Source organism: Acomys minous (assembly GCF_964271855.1).
Source record: "Acomys minous genome assembly, chromosome: 14".
NCBI classification, from domain to species: Eukaryota; Metazoa; Chordata; class Mammalia; order Rodentia; family Muridae; genus Acomys; species Acomys minous.
Window position 1 is genome coordinate 44,372,894 of NC_140496.1, and position 15,870 is coordinate 44,388,763.

General features: G+C 43.7%; 1 protein-coding gene across 2 annotated transcripts in view; it reads right to left on the minus strand.

The window, feature by feature from the left end:
- The window catches only part of RNF150 (ring finger protein 150), a gene marked incomplete at its 5' end in the record, with an annotated part of 225,643 nt that overhangs the window by 63,655 nt on the left and 146,118 nt on the right, over window positions 1–15,870 (minus strand). For both annotated transcript variants that reach the window (XM_084757912.1, XM_084757911.1), the window contains one exon: window positions 14,761–14,843. In XM_084757912.1, the coding sequence (XP_084614038.1) occupies window positions 14,761–14,843 (83 nt within the window). The remainder of the gene's footprint in view (window positions 1–14,760; window positions 14,844–15,870) is intronic.

The window sequence follows — 15,870 nt, forward strand, 5'->3', positions numbered from 1 at the left end:
TCTGCTGTTCATCCACCCTGTGTGATTTCCTGCCCAATTAGATGACGTTTACCATTCTCCTTTTTTCCTCTTCTTGTGTTATTACAGATTCATTGATGTCGCCAGTCTGGAGTTAGGATGACGGTTCTGTGGCTTTGGAGGTTCGAGGGAGGGCTCAGCAGGTACGTCCACTGTGCACTGGCTGCTCTTTTATAGGACCCTGCGTCTAGTCTCAGCACCACGTGGTGGCAACTCACAACTTTCTATAATTCCAGTCCTAGGATATCCAGTGCCCTCTTCTGGCCACTGTGGGCATTAGGTACACATGTGATGCACAGACATATATGTAGGCAAAACATCCATGCACATCAAAAGTAAAATACAATTTAAAAAGAAAGATTTGTTGTGTGTGTGTGTGTGTGTGTGTGTGTGTGTGTGTGAGAGAGAGAGAGAGAGAGAGAGAGAGAGAGAGAGAGAGAGAGAGAGAGAGAGAGAGAGAGAGAGAGAGAGAGATCTGGGTACTGGTGAGAGCTTTTTCACCTTCCTTAGTGCTATGCATATTGAACACTATGAATCCTTTAGAATCTCATTCTCTGGGGCAACATCATCTCCTTTGTGGAGCTAGCAAATGAAATGTCTCTTTGGAGTGTCAGAATCACTTTTTCAAAGTTGTCGATGAAGTGAGAGTGAAATTAAGTGAATATGTGCTACTGAAGATGTCTGTTGTGTTCTGGGCACGCCACACACACAACTGACCCACGACCATTTCTTGAGGTTAAAAAAAAACTATTGGCGATCTTTGGAGGAGGACACTGAAGCACACTGAAGTCAAGCCTCCAGTGAGCTGGAAAAAAATCTAGATCTGGCACTCGAACCACAGAAAAGTCTTTCCATAAGTTAGGGTGTTGATGTGGCTCTACACTCTGATCCTGGTTCCAGGGAGTGATGGAGGCCTTCACATTTCTATTTTTTCCCCAGAATAACACTCTCCTGTCAAGTGCGTATCTTCTCTGAAGGCAAGTTTCCCACACGCAGAATGAGGATCATAACCTCAAGGGTCTTAGCTGCTCAGCACGGTCCTTCTAGTGGGCCAAGTGGCCCTCTTTAAGTCACATGGGAAAGCCACAAGCTGTCTTTGTGGCAGCTACAGGTACGTGACAGATACTGGAAAATAGCTATGAAGAGAGAATTGAGAGCAGGTTGCTTTGTCAACTCAGCTGCCTGCGGTGTTAGCAGAACCCCTGGAAAACAGTGAGGAATCTTGCTTGTGGTAAGCCACAAAGAGTAGACATTTTTTTTTGGTAGTGCAGCAAAGCCTAATCTATCCTGACTAGCAAAGTAGTAAAAGAGCGGTCGGTCTGATTACATGCTTCTTTGCACACTGCTTACATGGCAAGTGTTCAATGGGTAAGGATGGGGGGATTTGAAGGGTGGAGACAAGAAGAAACTCCAAAGAGGAGTTTGTTGGAGTCAGGTTTAAGAGGTAGCGTTACATACGCATGGGAAACCTAAGTGAGCTGAACTGTAGAATACTCCAAACATGGAAAGTAAAGTTAGAAAAGATGTCACAGGGCCACACTGTGAATCAATAGGGCGAATGGGCCGAGCAGGTAAGCAAGGAGAAAAATCACAGACATGCACTGTGTGTTTCCTCTTTCTTGACGCTGACCTACTTGCCATCGCCCTCTCCTTCCACGCCATTTCATCCTTCTAGGCTTCTACATGAAAGGAGGGGGTGAACCCATTTATTACTCAGTCGTTTCTCATTGACAAAGCCAGGGAAATGCATAACCTGTCTCCTTCTCCCCAAACACTCTGTCCTGCCCCCCCACCCTGAGCACATCTAGAGCCTCATGATGGGCAAATCCTGCTTGTGGAAATGAGGGGATCAAGGGTGAGTTACTCCTTGTCACAGGTCACCTTATTTAACTTAGGTTAACAACACAACTGCTATTTAAAGGGAAATAAAAGGGAGAGACGAAATAATGTCCAGGAATAGCAGTAACTATATTCTGGTGGTCATGAACGCGATTGTCCTGTTACCAAGACAACTGGAGAGTGGTTTCCATTGATGGAGAAGGGGTGGACCAGGCATGTGAGAGAGATGGAAAAAGCCTAAAGGAGGCATGTAAGAGAGATGGAGGAAGCTGAGCGTGGTGGCGCACACCTTTAATCCCAGCACTTGGGAGGCAGAGGCAGGTGGGTCGCTGTGAGTTTGAGGCTAGCCTGGTCTACAAAGGGAATCCAGGACAGCCAAGGCTACACAGAGAAACACAGAGAAGCCAAAAAAGATAAATAGATAGATAGATAGGTAGAGAGATAGAGAGATGGAGGAGAGGAAATGAGAAAAAGAAGAGAAAAAGAAACAGATGGGGAAGGAAAGTAGAGAGAGAGAAGGAGGAAAAGAAGCATGGGAGAGAGAAAAAGAGAGGAAGAGATGATGAAGGGAAAGAGGAAGAGAAAGAAAGAGAGGGAAGAGAAAATGGTAGGAAGAGTGGAGAGAAGAAAGGAGAAATAAAGGAAAGGAGAAAGGGGAAGGAGGGAGAGAGTGATTCAGAGAAATTGAGAGACAGAGAACAGGCAGATTAAGAGAGAGGACAAAGCAAGCTACCCGAAGCCAGGCGGGTTTGCTTTGGTTTCCTTGGGGTCTTAGGCCATTTGGTTTAGAGTGACTCGGGCTTCCCAGGCAACCATGTTCCAGCCAAAGCAAAGGTGCTTTTCAGCACCCCCTCTGTCCCTTAAACACAGCAGGACTGACTCGGGGGGATGTGCCATGCTCACAGCAAGAGGTACAGTGGACGGAGCAGGAGCTTCTGGGAGAATACCCACCTAAGCTCTGGGGGACCAACTTTCTGAGTTCAAGTTCTCTTTTAATGAAATTCAGGGTCTATTTCCATACTTGCCCTGTGCATCTTAGAGACTCTTGCGAGACACAAAGTGGGCAATAATGTACAAGAGATTTGTAACACATAGGATGCTTCTCAGAGTTATTCTGATGATCAATGGTTAACTTACCCAGCTTCTCCCCCCTCCCCCTGCCCCGCTGCTCTTTCTGGTTAGGAGGGAGCTGTAAGCCTTAGCTTTAAGGTAGAGGCAGGCTCTGTCCTTAGAGCTTGACCCTGGTCTAATTATATCACTTGGCTAGAGCAGTAGAGCTGGTTGGCACTCTTCCTGTGTGTCTAGCTGATTAATGTGACTAGGGACCAGGACACTTAAATGCCATGTTGAACGGGGTTACTACAGTGCAGGATCTTGCTCCTAAGCTACCTCTGTTCAATTCTAGATTTCGTAAACAAACACATTGAGGCCTCCCAGCTTGGCGACTTTTTTTTCCACACGTGTCTTTCCTTTACTCCCTTCATCAAGTGATATGCAGCCATTGGCTCTTACTTAGGCTGTGCACATGAACATCTTTAAGTAGTCAGAGAAAATGGTTAAAACTTTCCACCAGCAAAGTTTCCACTGGAATAGAATGTGACTTCGACCGATGTGTAAAGTCTGTGGGCTTGCTATGGAATTTCTTTAAATGAAGTTGTAGTGCAGGGGAAGGCATGGCTTTTACACACGAGCGATGGTCTTTAGGCGTGAGCATGTTATACACTCAGCACCCAGATAAAGAGGCACATCACTCTGTAACCCCAGAAAGTCCTTTCCTGTTCATAGTGAGTGTCCACGTTCTGTCACACAGCTGCCACTGTGACCTCTGTTCCTGGAGGCTAGTTTTTCTTTGTCACTGCTTCATGAATATGGAATCATAAAGTACATAGTTTTTTTCCTGGGATATCTTGTGCTCAAAATAATGTTTCTCCAATTTATCCATGCCTCGCTGAATGTAAGTAGCTTTATTTGATTGCTAAGTAGTGTCCCACTGAATAGATGACCCCCAATTTGTTGGATGACTTTCTTATAGTTAGAAAATTATTGTTCTCCTATTCTGATCTGTATGAATAAGCATGCTCCAGTCACGTGAACGTCTGCCTATGAACACATGCAGTCTTGGTCCTTAGGTACACATTTAAATATTTATTTTTGAGGCAGCGGTTTCCACTGAGCTGGACGGGCTCAGTCCAGATGTGATGAGCTCCTGGAATTCACTCTTGCTTCTGTCCCTCCTGGTGCTAGGGTTACAGTACTGTGTCTACTTTTGGCGTGGTGCGGGGGATCCGAACTCATTTGCATGATTGAGAGGCAAATGCTTTACTTGCTGAGCCACCTCTCCACCCCATGAAACACACATTTTACAACATAACTTTTTAAAAAGCACCATAAAAATAAAATATATTCAGGTAAGAAGAAGCATCATCTACCCCCAATTCTACAAAAATATTAGAACTAGTTAACACGTTTATTATTTATTAATTTTAGCTCACAGGCCACTTTCTGTTCTAACATCTCAAATTAGGACACATGGGCCAAGCAACGTCAACTTATATAAGGTATAAAATTGTGTTAGTAATTCAGTAAACAAATCAAAGCAGGGACTGAAGTTATCCTAATAGTTGACGATCAGAAGAGAGAGAGGCTTTATGGAGTACAGCTTCAGGGTTCCAGCTGGCACTAGTGAGACACTCCCCACCCTGCTGGTCAGCTGTCAATCATTACTATCCTCCAAGAAAGCAATCTGAGAAAACGTCTCAAGATACTTCAACATCACACTGGACCCAGTGAGTCCACACATTTAGAACCTCACAGTCCATGATTCCAGAATGACAAAGTATTGGAATCAAATTAGATGCTGAGTAATTGACTTAAATCAATCCAAAGAGGAGACTCTTACGTTATCCCCTGGATGTTTTTAAGTAATTAAAATTTAAAGTTACCAGGAAATAGTAAGTCTTTAATGGTACCCAAGGGATTAGAATTATAGTTTTATCAACTGTTGGCTACATAGTATTTAAAGTATGCATGCAAGATGCAGTGGCTACATCTAGTATCTGTTAGTCCTAAAAGTGAGGTTACTGTCTTTGCTAGTTTTAAATTTTGTTTCTATTTTCAACAATTTCCCAAGTGAGCCATGGAACCCTTGAATGTTATGCTTTAAAAAAAACAAAAAACTCATATTAGAGTAGAAATATATATCTCTATATCTATCTATCTATCTATCTATCTATCTATCTATCTATCTAATGTGTGTGGAGAATAGTTTTAAATTTGTATTCTATATCAGTGTATCAAAGTTAATCTTATTTTGTATCAATATACAAAGTTCTATACGAATGAATTAAAGATAACCTTTTTTGTTAGTAACAAATAAGGCCTTAGGTTGAGGAGTAGATTTAATAATCTACTTTTAATCCTGTCATCCCTATATATTTCTATATCCCCTCTTCTTTCTTTTCCCTATCTCTATATCTATGAAAGATATAGAAGATGAGAAACATCTTTGAGTCCAACCTCATTTTCTCTCTGAATAAGACCAATCATAACTTATAAGCAACTCCCAATGAAAACAAGCATCTGTAGCCCAAGAGAGCAAACATACACCTACCCAAACTCTCCTTAGGGGAAATGGAGTGTCATTCTCTTAGAGTTTCTTCTGGCCGATTTGGGATGAATAGTAGGGACCTGAATAGTATTGGGAACATAGTTAATCAAGCCAGGAATAGCATTTATGGTTCAGTTTCCAAATGTTGAGAACATCTGGGTTGGTGAGACAGTGGAAAGAGAGAACGGATTATCACAAGTTGTCTCCTTGACCCCTAAAGGAGCTCTAATGCAGATGCACAGACTCTGCCCTAGACACACACAATAAATGAATATACGTAAATAATCAAATATTTACAAATACATAACTATGGCAGAATGTTAATCTAATTTGTATAACAAGGGCACAATAGAATAAGTCAAACCTGATGGATGTAGTTAATAACTATCAGTCTTTTAAAGACTTATTTTTAATTATGTGCTTGCTTGCATGTGTGTGTGTGTGTGTGTGTGTGTGTGTGTTTATACGCACATGAGTTCAGGTGCCTTGGAAACTGGAGGCTATGGAAAACCCCGAATCTGGGGTTCAGAGTTGCCAAATGTGGATGCTGGGAATTGAACTTGGGTCCTCCACAAGAGCAGTATGCACTCTTAACCACAGAGTCATTTCCCTAAAAAAAGCAACATAGATATCTGTTCCGACCAGGAATATGCGTGAGGGAGGCAGGATAAAGGTAGGCTGGGCTGTTTCTGTTCGGCTGGGAAACGCTCGTTTGTTTCCCACTTTAGGAGTTACGGATCTCCTAAGCAGAGTCTCGGCCCAATCACATGACTTTGAAACATTCCTTTGCCTACAAGGATCATAGCTTTCCTGTCCTTATGGAGGGTCAGCACCTTTGGCTGCTCTTACACGCAGATTGGCTGCTGGGTGTAAGGGTAGGTCTGATCTGAGTGTTTGAATCACTCCATAGTGAGCCTTCCATTTTTCAATATTAAAAGTGTGTTCCTTTTTGCACCAGGCTAGACATTTTCATGTCCGAGTAGGTGCTACGCTCATGTTGTGCCTGCTAACACAGACAAGAGTCCCCTCCTACCTTAAAAGGGGACTTGAGTGTCAAAATCTACTTTGATTTTACCTTTTACTGTCATTTGGGGTTCATGGCATGGACAACAGTGAGAGTTGTGGGAGAGGACTTGGGTGCGCTCAGTTATGCCTTTATTTGTTTGTACGCATATGTGGTGTGCACGCATGTAGATGTCTTCATGTGTGTGGGTGGATGTGCGTTCATGGAGGTTCAGGTCTGACATTGCGTAACTTTCTCAGTGGCTCTCGACTTATTCACTGAGGCAGGGTCTCTCAGTTGAACCCAGAGCTCACTGATCCACTGATCCACTGATCCTAGTGCAGCTACCAAGGTTACTCTAAAGATCTGGTCTCTTCCTTCCAAACGCTGGAGTTACAGGTGGGCCGCCATTCCCACTTGGCTTTGATGATGGTATTTGGATCTGATCCCTTATTTTCTCGCTTCTGTGGTCTATGCTTTATATGCTGAGCATGTGGTCAAGACATAAAGCACAGAAAAGCTTGGCTGGAAACAGCTGCCAAGGCCAGGCAAAACTTTTGAGACATGCCGAACAAACCTTGTAGGCGGGTTGTCTGCCTCACGCACTGTTCAGGAGAAGGTTTTGCTGTAGGTGCCTTGTCTTCACCTACAAGAGTTCAGTAAGTCTTATGCCTTCGATTTCAAGGTGTTTGGGCTATGGGCAGGCAGGCCATTCTTTGATCCATAGGACACCTGCTCATGCAGGATGTTTTACACACGGACTTGTCTCGTCTTTCTTATGTACCTGTGTTCAATGTGCCCCTGAACACCCTTTCCTGGGAAGAGAAAATGACCACCTCTTCATGGGACCAGGAGTTATTGGAATACTGTAACGGGGGCTCAGGCAGCAAACAGACCTATGTTAAAAATGCATATTGGTTACATCACCTGAGGAAGGGATGCTGCGGTTACATCACCTGAGGAAGTGATGCTGCGGTTACATCACCTGAGGAAGGGATGCTCCTGGCTGGCTGACTGACTAGTGGACAGGGATAATCTAGGAATAACTTGTCCAGTGCAGACATGTGTGGCATGTGAGCAAAAGCTTTTCAAAAATCCTACTGAAACGGACATTGAATTTGGGCTTTGACTTTTTATTAGTACTCAAACTGCCCTCACCCCCATTTCAAGTGTCCAAGCCTATCCCCTTCAGCATCTGCCAGGCTTAGATTTTTTTTTTGGGTGGGGGAGGAAGCTAGGATATTGTTCGTCCCGCTTAAATCTGTGAACTTCCTCTGTCCTCTTAATTATTACTTTGTTTTTCCTGAACCATTTATCATGGTTTGACCTTAAAACATATTTGAGATGGTGTCTACAAATCCCAGGCTGCCATTCAACTGATGGTGTGGTCCTGATGGCCTTGAACTCCTGATGCTCCTACATCTACCTGTGGGACATAGGGATTGCACGTATTGATTTTGCACATGGAATATTATCGTATTTAAATGTCCATGTCCTATCTTCAAACACGAATGCTGTTAAAAGGTGTTGACTTACACAGCAAATTTTAAGTCACACAAAAGGAAATGATGTGGTATGTCCTATCTCCTTAATTGCCAAAGGACACTTGAACTGGTACAGGAAGACAAAGCTGGAGCACACTTCCACAGTGGAGAGAAGAAAAGACTGTGCCGAGTCAAACTGTTATCTACCGGAAAAGAATCTTTGTCCACGTGCCCCAGTTGGGCAAGTGTTTTAGAGCTGGAAGGACAAATTAAAAGATAAGCCAAAGCTGGCCAAGATTTATTTGTTTGTTTGTTTTATGATAAAGAAAAACTCTTTCCACCCTTGGAAGCTAACGCTCCTGGGACAGTGTCTGAGGGGTAGTGTGGAAACTGCTGCTGTTTTTATTTAAATCTCAGGGAAGAGACATAATTTGCTTTAAATGCAGACACGGTCATCATGCTACGAGCTGGGAAGCACGCATCTGTGCCTTGCTGATTTATCTCCTAGGTTTGCTGGAATAGGCTCCCACCTCCATCTCTCCCTCCAATGCCTTCCCCGTGCCCTTCCCCATGTCAACATTCCACCAATATTTCTCACCTACTTTACAACTATACCCTATAACTGGTCCCTCAGAGTCCAGTCGCATATATTTGAGTCACACCCAACGCCTCAGCCAGTGGTCTGTGAATAAATCACACCTCCTCACCCAGCAGATGACCTGCACATAGCGACTAAAGCCCCTCAGCAGCATTCAGGTCTTAAGTGACCCAGGACTCTGTTTTCCTACCTAATCCCTGACATGGAAGCTACACGCTAACACACCTGGTCATGCTAGCTATCTTCCCTTGCACTGCTCTTAGCTCATACGGATCAAGAAACCCCTTCAGTACAGCTTTAGGGAGTGCAACTAATCAGTTTGAACTATGCCTTTAGGAAGTAGAAAATACTCTCAAATATTAGTAAAGAACTATTTATCACAGCCTTCTGACATCAGCAATTAATAGGATGTGTGAGAACACCTTAAATGTCCCAAATAGACGAATAAATCACTGTGTATGGCTTCACAATTTGGATTTCAGATGTCCCCAAAAGGCTTATGTGGCAAAAGCTAAAAATGTCAAAGTTTAAACCAAAACACACAGAAACATCTGAGGGGGCATGGTATTTTTGAGTGGTAGCTGGGGACCTGGGGTTTCAGTGTGGTAGAGGATGCAATTCTGCCTGTGGGTGGTGGTGATGGCTGAGCCACTCAACTATATGTCAAGAAAGGACCAAAAGGTAAAATGTGTGGTATAAAGACTTTCCACACAAGCTCAGAAATACATTTCAGGATTACCTGATCTAACAGGCGAGCTTGCTTGGGGGAAACTGACATCTGTCTCACAGAGAAGTGCCAGACTCGCCAAAACTCTGGTCCTACAGAGAGCGAGAGCACAGGAACACAGTTCTCTGAGCATGCGACCCCCCCACTCTTCCAGCTTTGGGAACCAGGTGCTGTACTGGGATCTCAATCAGCCGGAGGATACTTTCTGACTACAGTGAGTCCAGGACAGCTTGCTACCTGCTAATTTTCTTTATCTTCCCTCTCCCGACTCAGTATGAAGATCTCTTTTCCATCCATGGGGCTGATTCTTGGAGCCCTCAGGGAGCCCCGCTTACAAACCATAGGTGCAGAAAGTTATTTGTAAATAAGGTGAAAGTCAGAGAACAACCAGCAAAGATATCTGCCTGGGCTTTAGACAGTTGTACTTAGCCAGTGGATCGCGTCTTCTCTACAGAAATAAACAAGAGCATCTGCGTGTGAAAAATTGTTTCTCCGCATCTTTCAGGTGTGTGTGTGTGTGTGTGTGTGTGTGTGTGTGTGTGTGTGTGTGTGTGTGTTGGAATGTGAGTGTGAACAGCTCCCCAGTGGATTACTAAGAAATAAGCTCAAGGAGAATGGGATGCCTTCATGCCTAACCTCAGTGGAAAATTCTGGCCAGGCCATGACAGACTTTTGAAGTGAAGGCTCTTTCAACAAAAGCCCTGGCATCGCAAGGCTTTTTGGGTGATTTATGCAAGGAAGAGCTTGATCAACTTATGGCTATTGCTTCAGAGTGCAGAGGAAGGTCAACAGGAGCTACAAATAACTTAGTACCCTTTCTGGAAAATTCTTAAAATGACAAGGGAGAAGAACAGGGCATTGCATGGTGTTGACAATAGTATTTACAACTTGCAAAGATGAGGGATGAGAAAGCAGAGGGAAGAAACGCGGAAATGACGGAGCTGGTTACCTGCACGAGGAAGGTAGGCGGATGATTAAGGATTTTATCCCATAAAACGTTTCTATAATGGGGGTGTCTGAGGTAAATCAAGCCTGGATTGAAAATATAAAGAGGCATGAGGGCTAGAGAGAGACAGATCAGTGGTTAAAGGCATCGGTTGCTCCTGGAGAGGCCCCAGGTTCAGTTCCCAGCACCCACACTGGGCTAACAACTGTCTATATGACTCCAGTTCTGAGGGAATCTGACACCCTCTTCTGGCTTCTATGGGAACTGCACAAATGTGGGGCACAGACAGGCACTCATATACATATAAAATAAAAATAAAATAGTTTTTCTTATTACTTAAAATCTAAGTCTTTAAAAAGGAAAAATAAACCAAAAGGGATGCTTTCTCCTCCTCCTATTTTTATGTATTTATGTATTTATTTATTTCAAAGCTTTCCTTGAATTCAGTGTGCTTGGTATTAGCTCCATCGCATTTGTAGATATTTGTCATTATGGATGCCCATATCATGCTGTGTCCTGATTATCCACTGGGATTCCTGTTTTCCACAAGATCATGCCCTTACCCTCCCATATGTGGTACCTCCTACTGTTCCTACTATAAGATATTTGCTGCTCCAAAGGAGTTGCTCAGGAACCACAAACCTCACCATAAGGCCTGCTTGTTATTGGGATGCTTTTGAAGTTGTCCCCAACTGTGGAGGAGGAGGAGGAGACTGCCAGATTGAAGGAAAACACAATAATCACTAAATCACTAAATGTCCATAGATTATAGGTAGGAAAATATTTTTACAGGGACACAGGCAAGAGAAACACAGTGTTTTGCCTTTTACATATGGCAACTGTGGACTTCTGATCCACCTAAGGAATACACACATTCTTGAGACTTTGTGCCTTTGCAGGACAGTGAGGTGGGTTGAAAGGAATAACCATTGAAAGTCAAGTAGGGGGGCTCTAGGTGAAAAGAAGCAGAGAGCATTACTCATTCTCTGGGCAGGAGAAGACACTAAAGATCAATACAGTGCTCCAGGAAGATACGTTCTGTGGCTGAGTCATAACCACAAGTCCAAGTCACAAGGCCACCCCAAAACACAGCACTGTGCACATCTTGATGTGTAAATGACATAGCGAAGCCGGTGTTTCCTGGAAAATGCCTTAGTGGTGAATTGGGATCAAGTCCAAGTCACAGCCTGTTGCCAAGGGGCTGCACATGGCACTGCCCGTGTCCCTCACATCGTGTGCACAGAGCCAGGCTCATGTCAACAAAGCCTTGTGTTCATGTTTTAGGGAAAAACTGGATGGAGAAAGAGAGAAGATCAAGAAAGTGGTGGGGTGACTTCACTTTAATAATTGCCTTGATGACAGATGAGAAGGGAAGGCTTTACAAATTTATTGGACTTTGTGTAGGATTATGAGAGAGAGAGAGAGAGAGAGAGAGAGAGAGAGAGAGAGAGAGAGAGAAAAGAAGAAGAAGAAGAAGAAGAAGAAGAAGAAGAAGAAGAAGAAGAAGAAGAAGAGAACAATAGAACAGTTTTGAAACCATCGTGGTAAAAGTGCATACATGGATATTTGGGAAGACACCCAAATAGTGGCCATGGATGCGGTATTCAGGGATTATAAGGCCACAGAATGTAATATTAAAGAACAGACATATGCACGGGGATAATTTCTGAGATAGCTTCTCCTCCAAGAAGAGTGAACTATTCCATGGACGAGATGCCTGGAAATACTGTGTGAGAGAGTCTATGATGTTCACAGGAGCAGAGGCTTAATGATACCCAGAGGGAGACGGAGCAAAGATGCAAACTCAACTGCATCTGATGGCGAACATCCATTAGTGCACACTGCCCCCAAGAAGCCAGCATCAGCCATAAAAGGGCTTTGATTTTAAAGCTAGCATGGAAGAAGATACATGAGCTATTCGTAGAGTGCACGTGTGTGACTAGTGTAAGGTCAAACGTAATGCATGATGGGCAACGCTTGATGTGTTCTGTCACTGAAAACAGGGCCTATAATAGAAAATCATGATGGAGAATAAGGACCTTGAAGAATGAAGAATTGATGTGCGACCTCCACTCCTCCCAAGGTTCAGGGACTATCATGGAAAAGGAGGAAGAAAGATTGTAGGAGACAGTGGACATGGAAGGCAGGGGTGAAAGTGTCTTCTGGACATGACAGGGCCACTGAGCTCAGGAATTATAGCGGTGACCGCCTGTACGAGAGCGCACAGGATCCAGCCAGTCAGCGTGCCGCATGGAGGGGAGACGCTCGGGAGCTCAGGGCAACGAGGAGGCAAGGATAGCTGATCCTTTTTGGGGAAAGGAGAGTCAGTGTTTCTTAAGGGTTTGGTCCCTAGTAGGCCAGCCATGTTTCGGTGGATGGTCCCACACTCACGAGTATATATATATGGGCAGTGTAAGTTGGACACGGTGAGTTATGAAAAAGAAAAAAGAAAAAAGGAAAAGAGGACTTGAAAGTGAGAAGGGGTGGGAAGTGGGATGGCCCTAGAGGAGTTAGAGGAAGCGTGGCAGGTGAATATGGTTAAAACACACTGTATGTGTATATGAAATTCTCATTTAACACAAATGTTATTCTGGAAAGATTAATGTACGGGCTTGGAAACAAACAATCATATAGAAAAACAGAAGCCTGAAGCCAAACTGAGCAGCCCAGGGTAAGGCTAATTTCAATAAAGTCGAGCTTCCAAAAGTTTTTTTTTTAAATGGCAAGCAGTAAAATACTAGTTATTGCTTAATATTTCCAACTAATCATATTATAAAGGAGACCTGCATTAATAAGAACAGTTTGACACTTGTTAAAGAGACATAACCTGTCACAAATAGACACTGGAACAGGCTATGGGGTCTCATATTATGATTCTGCAATTTCTAGTCTCCAGCAATTTCATATAGATACACAATATTCAGTTATAATAAATTTTTAGACGAATAGGTTATTTTATATGGTGTGAGCTGAAGAGCTAATGAGACGTTACATAAAATTTTTGAAAACGGATCTTGTTCACTAAATCGAAGTGTTAGAAAAAAAAAGCAGATGTTTATTTGGTTGTGGGTATCCATCAGCAGGACCCTTAAAAAGCTTGGGATCTGCGAGAAGAGGGCTAAGGGACTCACCTGACCTGCTTCTAATGCTGAAGCTCCAAACCCTTAATATAAGACTTGAGCAGAGGGGATCTCTGTGGTCCTAGCAAGACAATCTGGAAGCCACTGCACGCTTAGTGTGTGATGTCTAGCAATAATGTAAGATAGCTCCGTGGGGAAAGGTGCTTGCTGTCAAGCCTGATGACCCGGGGTTCTATTCCCAGGACCCACATGGAGGAAGGAAAGGACCAGCTCCCACAAACTCTCCTCTGGCCTCCACACTCATGGCTTATGTGCCATCGTCCCTCAAATAAGTAAATAAGGGCATTAAAAACATACTCAGAGTACATCCATATGCTCAAGTGTGTTCATCCACAGGAAACTGCTAAGTGTCCATGCCTATGTGGCTCTATTTATTGTTCCACTTTAGGGAGGGCCAGACATCTATTCGTGGAGATAGCCAAGTCACCTTTGCAGGCTCTCTGAGTGAAGAGCCTTCCTGCTCCCAGTCCCCTAACGGCCAATCACTGAGCGGAGCATTTCAAGAAAGCCCTCTGGAGAGATGCTAAGTTCTCTCTGAGCATCCAGTCTTTTTTAAATTTGTTTTTGAGCCACTTCTTGATCATCTTGAGATTATTATAGCAATTCCCCGATGCTATTTATTCCACTTGTATTTCTAATAAATAGTCTTAAAACGTGTATTGTTTGGGGCAAAGCAATGGGCTGTGCTATGTCTTTGTGTTACACTCTTTTCTGTTTAATATGCTTTTAAACTCAAGAATTTTTTAAAAGCCATTTTCTCTACATGAAGTATCTTTCATTGAGGCAATTACAATTTATTTTTAGGACACTTGCACAGATGCAACTAAAAAAAAGATTTTTTTATGAAGGATATGGCTCTTATGCAACTGTAACTTACTTGATTTAATTAGGATGTTCAAAGAAAAATGCCAGGCACTGTAACAGTGACTTACGCTTAGAAAGGAAAGTTAAAGTGATTGAAGCATCCTCCGGGGGAGCTTTTCCCAAGCCTGCATGCTAGACTGTTCCTTCAGATCCTAGAGGCCTGTGGGAATTTGACCCTTTCTGTTTCTATTGGTAAAATTCAAGGATTTGCTCACTGTTGGCCACGTTCAGATTGCCGAGTGTGTCCTGATCATCCGCAGCATCTTTAAAGAGTTTGCTATTTTAGTTGAAACAGCACCCGTAAAAGCCACATGTGATTGTGAGCATTGCTGAGGTATCCAAGGAATTGTCTCAAGCACGCGGCATGCATCCACTGTCTGTAAGGTCTGCCTTTCATGCGAGGGGAGGGACAAGAAAGACTTCCGCTTTCATGTGGACAAGGTTACAGGGAAGAGAGGAGCGACTCGCTTGGTGCAAGGTCAGCAGGGAGGACTGTGTCCCCTCCGCACCAGAGAGGGGAGACTCACCACTCACCGGCAGGGCAGGATCCTGACCACATCGCTGGGCTTGTACCCTTCGATGCAGACTGCACAGTTATCAAAATCAGACTCTGTTTCCTGCAGCAGAAGAAGCAGAAGAGCCAACATTAGCTTCCAACCTGAGCAAACGCTGTCAGAAACCGAAGGAGAGCTGCCTGGGGCCAGCTCTCAGCTGCACTGACACTGATCTCCTTAATCAGCACTTTACCAACTGGCTCAGTTTCCACCCCTGCCAACTTTCACTCCTTGTTGCTTCCACTCTGAGAGCTTTTGTGAGGGAAACCTAATTTCCCATGTGCTGTTCTGAAATGCTGTAGAGGAGTGGCGTTGCATAATCTACTCAGTTCTCTGGAATCTGCAGCGTTATTAAACGTAAACAAAAATAGAGATTTGATTTTTTTTTCCTGTATGCAAACCTAAAAGAGGCACCGCATGTCTTACTTATGCTATGGCAGTGCTCACTCTCTAGTTGAGTGGGTGCGGGGGGCGGGGCGGAGGGGGGGAGAGGAAGTGGGAGGGCACTGATGAAAATAAATGGCACTTCTGAATTTGGTTTGTGTACGTGCTCATGTGGGGGCACCTGTGTGAGTTGCTCCCAACCTTACTTTTTTATTTTTATTTTTATTTTATTTTCTTTGACTGTTGGAGACCCATGGTAATCAGGATAAGCATTTTTTTTTTTTACCAACTAAGTCATCTTACTGAGCCCCTGGTTTTCCTTAACTATTCATCCTTACTCATCTCCATAGCCCTGTCTTATTATTTAAAATGATAGCATATAACTTGTGAGAAAAATGTGTTACTCAGAGTAAAGAACAGCACCTGATACGTATGGGCATCCACTACTAAGTCCCCAGGGAATGCTGATTCCACACGCTCTCTCCTCACCTGCTGTTCTAAGGGCTACATGTTAAGGCTCCTTTAGAGCCTGCAGCCTCGGGCTGTTGGCCTTTTTGCTCTTCCTGGAGGTGTGTGATGGCTGTTGGCTTCCTGGCACCATTCTACAGGGAGGGCGGCTGTGCAGCGACTAGGGTTCTAAGCTGCGGAGTTCAGAGAAGCTAAATATCACTTACACTTTATATTCTAAACTTAGGTGGAGAGCAGA